Source organism: Sceloporus undulatus, chromosome 1 (genome assembly GCF_019175285.1).
Source record: "Sceloporus undulatus isolate JIND9_A2432 ecotype Alabama chromosome 1, SceUnd_v1.1, whole genome shotgun sequence".
NCBI lineage: Eukaryota > Metazoa > Chordata > Lepidosauria > Squamata > Phrynosomatidae > Sceloporus > Sceloporus undulatus.
Window position 1 is genome coordinate 354,534,620 of NC_056522.1, and position 11,018 is coordinate 354,545,637.

The following is an 11,018-nucleotide window of genomic DNA, read 5'->3' on the forward strand; positions in this document are numbered from 1 at the left end:
GCAACCCTACATTGCCACCAATTGATTGCTTAGCAAAGTTTATTTAGATCATAGAAGGCAATGAATTGTCAGAATGTGTCCTGTGAAAGAAACAGCACTGATCTTTAATTTGGTTTTTATTATTATTGTTGTTGTTGGCCACAATATGGTAACTGGCACACAAAAATAATTTGATGCACAGTGTATGTAGCTGCTATGTGTTATTTTAAGTATTCTGGGTGTACAATTAATTCATCACAGGGTTTACAACTCTTCCCATAAACAAGATGGAATTGTCATTGACAAATGTTACAAGGAAAGGCCTGTTAAAGATTATTCTAGGAAATACACGCCTGGTACTAATTTCAGTGACAGTGGTAGCTGCAGCTTCAGTGCCATTCTCACGGACATTCAGAGATGCTCCATGAATAGCCTGTAATGAAAGCAAGCAACGCTTAGTTCTGAACAGAAAGTAAGATTTTTTTTAAGATGGTGTTATTCTCCTAAGCAAAGAACACATTTAATGTCTCAAAGACATTAATCATTTCATTACTTGGCTCCAGAATTTATTAATTTCCTCTTCCAACCAAAGAGAGAAATTCCCCCTTCATTCTTCCAGGCCAGAGTTTGAACCAGTGCAAATTACAACATATGGATCAAACTAATCTTGTGATTATTTTGACTGCCATCCAAGTTATGCTGTAGGGAAAAAACTTGCAGAGTAAAATTCAAGTCCCTAAACAGCAGTTGCATGATGATAACTATAGCTAGATTCTCCCAGAGTGTATTATTATTATTATTATTATTATTATTATTATTATTATTATTATTTTAAGGAAGTAAATTCAGATGTGAATGTTTTTGTGGTTGGTCACATTTGGGCAATAGTATTTTAGAATATTGACTTGTTTCCCCCAGTTTATACCAGCAGATTCAGACATTTTATCATAGCCTTGAATTCATCATATCCCTCTTAAATTTGTTATTGGCACACAGTAGCAGCTGGTGGCTTCTGTTTCAGGGAGATGGTGGAGCCATGTTGTGTTTTAGTACAAAATTTAAATGATTTTTGGGGGGCATAGGGTTCATAACCTTGGATGGCTCCTTTAAATTTTAAACTAAAATGCAAGAAAGCTGTAGGTTGTAAGCATGCAAAAATTGCATGAGCAGAGATTTTCTCTGTTGGTTGCCTTATATACGTGACATTTCCCTCCTTTAAATTGATTACATTCTATACAGAATAAAAAGCCTATGTTCTTGTATATAATGTAATGTGTACAGAATTCTACAGATATGTATTCTTATATATTCTCTTGGAAGGCATGTTGCAATGAAGGATGGCCAAAATACACTTGGGAGGTTATGAATGCATTATCACTGTAGTTACATATCTACTCAGTAACTCCCAATCCAATCCCACTAATCCTCACTTACCAGGCAGCAGCCACTGTGAACAACTGGGATCTGTTCCTCTGCTGATCATGAAGCAACTGATTGACAGTCCCATATTAGAATGATTTCTTATAGAAGCAAAGTCCATGTTGTAATTCCTCCTCATGCCAGCGATCAGTTGTGCAAGAGAGATGGGACCATCATTCAGCTGATTCCTGATTGACAGAGGAGCAGACCTTCATCTCTTGCACCAATAAGTAGGGGTTGGGGAAATTTCATGGCCCCTTCCTATCCCTAAACTAGAGAATACATAGAGATTGTGAATAGAAAACGTTCTTGAATGTGTAAGTCTAGGTTATACATTTGTAACTAATTGAGTGAATTCCGGCCATTATCTTCTCGTATGATATGAAGAGATACTCAGGGCAATTCCCACGTCAAGATCATAATCCTATATGTCTCAGCACAGTATAGTATGTCGACACATGGATCTATGTTAGGTAGAGCCTTATAGTAAACAGCCTCTGAAGCCCCCAACCCAATAATTATTTGCTTCATGGAAAGCAGGCAGGATCACAGAAGTGTCTGGTGCTGACTCTGGCAGATCTCAATGGTGATGTCATACTTTTGCAATTTGTTTCAGAGGCATAGCCCAATGCTTCTGTGATCCTGCATGCTCATTACATAGTGCAGAATGGCTATGTGTGGGGCTTCAGAGGCTGTTCAATATGTCTGTAACAGGGTGGAAAGCTTTAGGAACTAAAGGGATGGATGAAAGGAATACCAGCCTCTGCAGTATCTCCCAAAAAGATATATATTTATACCACATAAGGGGAACATAACACTGACATATGTCCCTAAAAGGATGCCAGTCTATATGTTTTTGTACCTTCACATAAAAGTGTACCTGTAGCCAAGGAAGTAACAAGAGATCTTTCATTCTTGTTGCATGTTAAATTTTGAGAGGCATACCTTGGAAACCTTTAGGTTATGTGTCCCTGTTATTCCAGATAGGTCTGCATGGTCTGTGAATACTTCAGTAACTCCCAATTTACTTAATAGGTCCTTTACATCATAGTGGCCAGACAGTGAAAACCTTGGAAGAAAGAGATGTACTCTCCTGTTGAAAGAAGAATCAGAGTAAGGTGACCATCTAAGACAGGGCTGGACAACTATGGCCCTCCAGATGATTTTGGTCACCAGTTCCCATAATTCTACAGCATTGGTTATTCTGTTTTAGAGATGGGGACAATATTTTTATTTCACCCATTTTAATGTACATCACATCTCAGACTTGGCTTAGTGTTAAGGATGTTGGTCCCCTACATTAGATAGCTTAGGAAACACTGCCCTAAAATCAATATTTTCCTCTAATGGCTTGTAAAGCTTTTATTGGTGCCTACATGACTCTACCAGTACTAATTTGTACCCAAAAGTGCCATATGATCTTATTTCGATAGTTGTTGTTGTGTGCCTTTAAGTAGTTTCTGACACATGGTGATGCTAAGGCAGTATATGGGGTTTTCTGAGAGAGTGTGACATGCCCAAAGTCACCCAGTGTGTTTCCATGGCCAAGAAGAGAATCAAACCCTGGTCCCGAGAGTTGTAGCTCCACACACAAACAACTGTTACAATATTCAAATATTTGTGATTTGGGGTATGGTGATATGATAAAGAATGCATCAACACAACTGAGTGTGGCCAAGATGAGTCAGAAGGAGGCAAAGAGCTGCTTCTTGGACTCTAAATTGTGATTATTCTCACTCATAGCTAGGGGGAAGCAAACATTTGCTGCCTTATGCTAACAAGGGGCCCAAATCGACAGGCCAAAATAAAGCTGCTTCGGATCACTTTGGAGGTATGCTGTTTAAATGACACACACATCTTAAGAGGCCAGAAGCTGCATCGAAGCTGTGCTCCAGTCCTTAGGACTGGAGCGCGGCTTTGGCACGGCTTCCAGCTTCTTAGAACGCATGCACCATTTAAACAGCATATCTCCAAAGTGATCCGAAGCAGCGTTATTTTGGCCTGTCTGTTTGGGCCCTACATAATTGTTATGAACTGACATCAGCTTCCTCTTTTATTAACGTATCTCAGCCTTAGAGGATGGCAAAAGCAAACCCCCTCTGAAGAAAGTTGCAAAGAAAACCCCATGATAGGCTCAGCTTAGGGTCACGATAAGAGAGAACTGACTTGAAGGAACACAACAACAACAAATACATAGCTTTATGTAATTAAAATGAAAATTTGATAAGCTATGATGTTTTCTAAGAAACTTTAAAGAGAATATTTTCTTTAAAAAATTAAAATTTTAAATTAAAAAAACTTTTTTTAAAAAAAGAATAAAAAACCTGAGGCCTCTCTTTTCTCCTCCCATTGAGCCTCAACCAACTCACATCGTATTTCCAGTCTTTCAAAGGGAAGCATGCAAACACCACAGCCTGTTTCTGCTTAAATGTTGAGGTTTGAGGAGCAGGGGTGTCACCTTCTCTTAGGGGGTCACTTGGTGTGGCCTGAACCCCCTGCCTACAGCTATGAATCTAGTTAAGAACATTAGTCTAGTTTTGGACCTAGATCTACATATTTGGCTTTCCATTCCACTCTACAATGCAAGCATCTAGGCAGCTGGAGAATTCTTATAACTAATGCTTTCCCCCTAGAATCATAGAATCATAGAGTTGGAAGAGACCGCAAGGGCCATCCAGTCCAACACCCTGCCATACAGGAAATCCAGATCAAAGCATCCCCGACAGATAGCCATCCAGCCTCCGTTTGAAGACCTCCAGGGAAAGAGATTCCACTACACTCCGAGGAAGGAGTGTGTTCCACTGTCAAACAGCCCTTACTGTCAAGAAGTTCCTCCTAATGTTGAGGTGGAATCTCTTTTCCTGCAGCTTGCATCCATCGCTCCGGGTCCTAGTCTCTGGAGCAGCAGAAAACAAGCTTGCTCCCTCCGCAATATGACATCCCTTCAAATATTTAAACAGGGCTATCATATCACCTCTTAACCTTCTCTTCTCCAGGCTAAACATCCCCAGCTCCCTAAGGCGTTCCTCATAGGGCAAGGTTTCCAGACCCTTCACCATTTTAGTCGCCCTCCTTTGGACACGCTCCAGTTTCTCAATGTCCTTTTTGAACTGTGGCGCCCAGAACTGGACACAATATTCCAGGTGGGGCCTGACCAGAGCAGAATATAGTGGCACTATTACTTCCCTTGATCTAGACACTATACTTCTATTGATGCAGCCTAAAATCGCATTGGCCTTGTTAGCTGCCACATCGCACTGTTGACTCATGTTCAACTTGTGGTCTACTTGGACTCCTAGATCCCTTTCACATGTTGTCTCCTTAAGCCAGGTGTCCCCCATCCTATATCTGTGCATTTCATTTTTTCGCCCTAAGTACCTTACATTTCTCCCTGTTGAAGTTCATTTTGTTAGCTGTGGCCCAGCTTTCTAATCTATTCAGGTCATTTTGAATTTTGATCCTTTCCTCTGGAGTATTAGCTATTCCTCCTAATTTGGTGTCATCTGCAAATTTGATAAGTATTCCCCCAATTTTTTCCTCCAGTTCATTGATAAAGATGTTGAACAGTACTGGGCCCAGGACAGAGCCCTGTGGGACCCCACTGGTCACTTCTCTCCAGGATGAAAAGGTGCTCTGTTGAAGACAGAGCTGAATACACATGCTCCCATCCCATTTTTAAACTTGTAAGATAACAAGTATATGAGTCTGAGAGACTGTAACATATTAAAGCTCATGCAGTAAGCAAGCGCTGGAGCTGAAGTCTCAGCACTCCAGGTTACACATTTCATTCATTGCAGCCCATTGGCTTACCGTAGTTTCAGTGAATTTGCCCATTTAAGTAGAACTTCTTTCCCCAGAGCATCTTCCACCAGTTTCAGTTTCCCTGGGTCAGGGAGAATGAACAATGCTGAAGCATCACCCTTGTATGAAAGGTGCACCACCTGGCAGGACAGCTCCTTGTCATAATATATGTTAAAGATGCTGTGTCTGTTCATCATAGGAACTTTCACTATAGTTTCTTCATCCACAGAGAAGTTGTCTTCATGAGTATACTCATAATTGAAAGGTTTTTTCCAGTAAGCTTATGAAGTGAAAGACATGGGAATGAAGATTATTTATGAATATCTCCTCATAAAAGTGATAAAAAGCAATTTCACATTTTTAAAAATTGACATAAATTTAAAATTCAAACCATCATCAAAATCTGAAACTGAAGTTTTGAAACTGTGGACAGTTTCAGCTTTTCCACTTCAAATCCACCCAGTAACAAATCTTGGGGACCACTGTTAAATTGTAAAAAGTTTTAAAAATCTGCTCCATCATCTTCAACACAGGAATACTATGTTATCCAGATGCAAAAACAAAACCTTTACGCTCTTTTGTTTCTTATAGCTCAAATCCAATTGCACAACTGGAAGTCCTGGTGAGAGATTATGTGTAGGTGGGTTGAGAGAGATTAATACTATGGTAATGACTCTTTATGCTGGGTTCTATGAACTGATGTTCCTAGGCTTGCTCCTGCAGCCAGCACCACAGCAGCATGGCTTCACTGTATATAAACTTTCCCTATTTGAGGAAGGACCAAATGCTGTAATCCTTTCCTATTTTGGGAGCCAGCAGTCAGAACAATGATGCAACTGCTTCTCTGCATATGGGACTCTCTGTTTTAGGAAAAAGCATGTATGGAAAGCAGAGCTCCTTGCCTAGGCATGGGCATCAGGGATGCTTGTGATCCTGGCATTTTTGGAGCAGTGTGGGAGAAAAATCTCTGACTGAAGATGATAGCAAGGACTGGGTAGTCATTGACAGATGATAGCATAGATTCTGCTCCCCATGCTGTCCTTTTCCAGCTGTGAGGAAGAGTGATATAGAGGGGGAGGAGTGGGAGGAGATCCATCCCATTATTTCTGATCAGTTGTTTGAAATAACTGCCTAATTTTCCCATGTGTCTCCATCCTTCCCAGATAGAAAAGCCAATATTGTGCTGAGTTAGCAAGTTTTGTTTGCCCATACTCACCAAATGTAGTTTGCTTCTTGTCTTCAGACTTCCTATTTGTTTGTTTTACCACACCCACTCTCTTTCTGAATCACTTGAACCTTCCAGTATTTTCTTCCTTTCCTCCATTAGGCCATGTTTTGATCATGCACAAAATATTTGTAAGGTAGAACTTCCAAGGGACCCTGGGATATTTATATGCTTTGCATGGACATCTGGGTTTATCACTTTGTCTGCTAGATCTTGTGGATTGGTAGGTGGGTGTGGAACTAATTGTTGTTCAACTTCTGTCTTGCCAGTTTGATTACTCTGTTTGAAAGATCTAGTATGTTTTCACACAGTGTTGAGTACATTTTGTAAGGAAGAATTGCTCAGCATCAGATGGATATCGACTGTGGGGGGCAAGTGACTCTCTATACCACTTGGTGGGTTAGATGATGGACCTCTAAGGGCTAGATCAGACTGGAGGCCAAGTGTATCCTTCCTCTAGTTTAATAACATGGTTTTATAACACAGTAATAATAATGAAATGGTTCATCTATCTTACCTTTCAGGAAAATATAGTTTACAATTACTGTTATGTCGAATGGATCAAGATCCTTGACTACATCCACTAATTTTCCATTGGTTTTCTTCTCAATGTAGCTATTGATCTGATTTTGTGCTTCTGTACGGTTTTTGAAGTTAGTAGGAAATACATCAGCCTGATAAAAATGTTTGGCATCCTTCAAGAATTTCTTCAGGAGCTTGAACTGATTGTGTGTGAAAAGGACATTTCCAATACTCAGCTCAGTTTCAGCCTCTGGTTGGTTTAGCACATTCAGGAGATCACGGAAACTTTTGTGTACTTCTTGCTCACTGATCTCTGTCTGGTTGAAGCCAAGTCCTAACAATAGCTGACTCAGAGTGGTTGTTTTAGCCCCCAGTGACAGCAAGGCAAAGGCACTGGAGATGCTCAGAGGAGAAAAGAAAATGTTCTTGCTAGCAGCTTCTGAAGCAAGTTGGTGGTAGAATTTGATGGCAAAATCAGCATTGCCGGAGACTATGTTAAGAAAGGATGGTGTCTTGGGAGGTTTATGTTCAGCACAGCTGGCAACAGCAAGGAGCACAGTAAAAATCAACCATCGATTCAAATTAGGCATCGTGTTTCTGTTGAAGAAATCTGTAGAGAAAGAACAATATAGCCATTACAAAATTCAGTGAGTTAAAGAAATATGTCTGTTGTATCAATGTAAGACAGCATCTTTATATCTTGCTGAGTTTTATGGGAGCTATTGTTCTGCAGGCACCACTTTCTGGAGGCTTGACTGGATCATTAGAAGGCAGTTGAATTGTATGGCAAGAGCTGGGCAATTCAGAAATGTTCAGTTCTACACTGTCATTATTGTTACTATTATTATTTGTACCCCCTTTTCCCTCACTCAGGATTCAAGACAGCTCCCAACATTTAAAACAAACTTAGGGCCTGTACAGACTGGGGGAAAGGGGTGGACAGAGGCCACCCCTTTCTCCCCCGGATTGTGGCTGTGTCAACCAAATGGTGTGGTAATGATGCACCTGGAAAAAGGAGCCATGAAACACGTCTTCTTTCTCTGCCACTGCCAAGGTACCATTGGTGCCCTGGAGTGGCATGATGTGGTGTAACTAGAGTCAAATCTGTATTACAGAGATTTGACACCTCTTTAACTGCCATGGCTCTGTCTTACAGAATCCTGGGATATGATGTTAGTTGTGGAGTTCAAGATGGATGGGAGTTTCTCAAAAGGGAGATACTGAAGGCACAAATTAAAACAGTTCCAGTGAGAAAGAAAAATGGGAGGTATCGCAAGAACCCAGGATGGATGACAAAGGAACTTTCAGCTCAGCTAAATTTTAAACGGAACATGTATAAGAAATGGAAAAATGGGGAAATCACCAAAGAGGAATTCAAACAAATAGCTAGCAAGTGTAGAGAAAAGGTCAGAAAAGCTAAAGCACAGAATGAACTCAGGCTTGCTAGAGAGGTTAAGAACAACAAAAAGGGCTTTTATGGATATGTCCACAGCAAAAGGAAGAAGAAGGAAATGGTAGGACCACTGCGTGGAGAAGATGGCAAAATGCTAACAGAAGACAGAGAAAAGGCAGAATTACTCAACACCTTCTTTGCCTCAGTCTTCTCAGAAAAGGCAAAGGGATCTCAACCTAAGGGTAAAGGAGCAGAGGACAGAATAGGGGAATTTCAGCACAAAATAAGTAAAGAGATAGTACAGGAATTCCTTGTTAATCTAAATGAATCTAAGTCTCCAGGACCAGATGAACTACATCCAAGGGTATTAAAAGAACTGGCAAATGTAATATCGGAGCCATTGGCAATAATCTTTGAAAACTCCTGGAGAACAGGAGAGATCCCAGCAGACTGGAGGAGGGCAAACGTTGTTCCCATCTTCAAAAAGGGGAAGAAAGAGGATCCAAACAATTATCGGCCAGTTAGTCTGACATCAATACCAGGAAAGATTCTAGAGCAGATAATTAAACAGAGAATCTGTGAACATCTAGAAGGCAATGCCATAATCACAAAAAGTCAACATGGGTTTCAGAGAAACAAATCATGCCAGACAAACCTGATCTCTTTTTTTGATAAAATTACTAGCTTGGTAGATGAAGGGAATGCTGTGGATATAGTATATCTTGATTTCAATAAGGCCTTTGACAGGGTTCCCCATGACATTCTTGCAAAGAAGCTTGTAAAATGTGGGCTAGACAAGGCAACTGTTACGTGGATTTGTAACTGGTTGACCAGCCGAACCCAAGTGTGCTCAACAATGGGCACCTTTTCATCCTGGAGAGAAGTAACCAGTGGTGTTCCACAGGGCTCTGTCCTGGGCCCAGTACCGCCTCTACTGCCAAGATCCTGGTCCATGCCCTAGTGATCTCACGACTGGATTACTGTAATGTCCTCCTGGCTGGGCTTCCTCTCTCTCACCTCTGTCCTTTAATCTCTGTCCAGCATTCAGCTGCACGCATTATCACATCCGCCCACCGCTCTGACCACATCTCTCCTGTGTTGGCATCCCTTCACTGGCTCCCTCTCCCTTTCCGCATTCAGTATAAGCTCCTGCTGTCGACATTCAAAGCCCTCCATGGACTGGCCCCTCCTTACTTATCAGACCTTCTTTCTCCTCACCTTCCCACTCGGGCCCTCCGTTCTGGTAGTCAAGGGTTCCTGTCTGAGCCCAGGATTTCCTCTGCCCCATCCCGGATTCGCCCCTTTTCACTTGCTGCCCCTCACTCCTGGAATCTTCTTCCTCCACAAGCAAGAGCCATCACTTCTTTAACTAGCTTCAAAACGGAGTTGAAAACCATCCTGTTCAGAGAAGCCTTCCCAGGCATTGCGTAATTGTCGCTTACTATCTGATGTTCTTTTATTGCCTGTTTATCGAACCATTTCCTGTATTGCTATGTATTGTATATGTATTATCCTACTTGAGAGTTTGTATTTTCCCTGGTAGAAGATTAACCATCCATTATGAAGCCAAGCCCTCCCTCCAGTCCATCTGCCTTGGTCCAGACCTCAGAGGTAGAGAGGAACTGCTGGACCTCTTACCCTTTCCCTCCACCACTCCCTTCTCCTTCTGTGTCTTGTCTTTTTAGATTGTAAGCCCGAGGGCAGGGAACCGTCTAACTAAAAGATTGCATGTACAGCGCTGTGTAAATTTACAGCGCTTCATAAATAAAGGTTAATAATAATAATAATAAATCATAACATCTTTATCAATGACTTGGAGGAAAAAATTGGGGGAATACTTATCAAATTTGCAGATGACACCAAATTAGGAGGAATAGCTAATACTCCAGAGGACAGGATCAAAATTCAAAATGACCTGAATAGACTAGAAAGCTGGGCCACAGCTAACAAAATGAACTTCAACAGGGAGAAATGTAAGGTACTGCACTTAAGGCGAAAAAATGAAATGCACAGATATAGGATGGGAGACACCTGGCTTAAGGAGACAACATGTGAAAGGGATCTAGGAGTCCAAGTAGACCACAAGTTGAACATGAGTCAACAGTGCGATGCGGCAGCTAATAAGGCCAATGCGATTTTAGGCTGCATCAATAAAAGTATAGTGTCTAGATCAAGTGAAGAAATAGTGCCACTATATTCTGCTCTGGTCAGGCCCCACCTGGAATATTGTGTCCATTTCTGGGCACCACAATTCAAAAAGGACATTGAGAAACTGGAGCGTGTCCAAAGGAGGGCGACTAAAATGGTGAAGTGTCTGGAAACCTTGCCCTATGAGGAATGCCTTAGGAGCTGGGGATGTTTAGCCTGGAGAAAAGAAGGTTAAGAGGTGATATGATAGCTCTGTTTAAATATTTGAAGGGATGTCATATTGAGGAGGGAGCCAGCTTGTTTTCTGCTGCTCCAGAGACTAGGACCCGGAGCAATGGATGCAAGCTGCAGGAAAAGAGATTCCACCTCAACATTAGGAGGAACTTCCTGACAGTAAGGGCTGTTTGACAGTGGAACAAACTTCTTCAGAGTGTAGTGGAGTCTCCCTCCTTGGAGGTCTTCAAACAGAGGCTGGATGGCCATCTGTCGGGGATGCTTTGATTTGGATTTCCTGCATGGCAGGGTGTTGGA

General features: G+C 41.6%; 1 protein-coding gene across 1 annotated transcript; it reads right to left on the reverse strand.

Moving 5' to 3' along the window:
• Positions 1 to 226: 226 nt before the first annotated feature.
• LOC121919183 (alpha-1-antiproteinase-like) lies at positions 227 to 7,550 on the reverse strand. Its single transcript, XM_042445501.1, has 4 exons — positions 6,942 to 7,550; positions 5,209 to 5,479; positions 2,344 to 2,491; positions 227 to 412 (listed from the first exon to the last, which is right to left on the reverse strand). The coding sequence occupies exons 1-4, from the start codon at positions 7,534 to 7,536 to the stop codon at positions 227 to 229; spliced, it is 1,200 nt and encodes a 399-aa protein (XP_042301435.1). The 5' UTR covers positions 7,537 to 7,550.
• Between the last annotated feature and the right edge of the window lie 3,468 nt (positions 7,551 to 11,018).

Bases quoted from the DNA above. Each gene is read 5' to 3' on its own strand.
- LOC121919183 (XM_042445501.1), bottom strand. From the start codon at position 7,536: ATGCCTAATTTGAATCGATGGTTGATTTTTACTGTGCTCCTTGCTGTT. The intron at 5,480-6,941 runs GTAAGATAGATG...TCACTTCATAAG, and splicing joins AAACTATATTTTCCTGAAAG to CTTACTGGAAAAAACCTTTC. The intron at 2,492-5,208 runs GTAAGCCAATGG...TTCTTTCAACAG, and splicing joins GCAAATTCACTGAAACTACG to GAGAGTACATCTCTTTCTTC.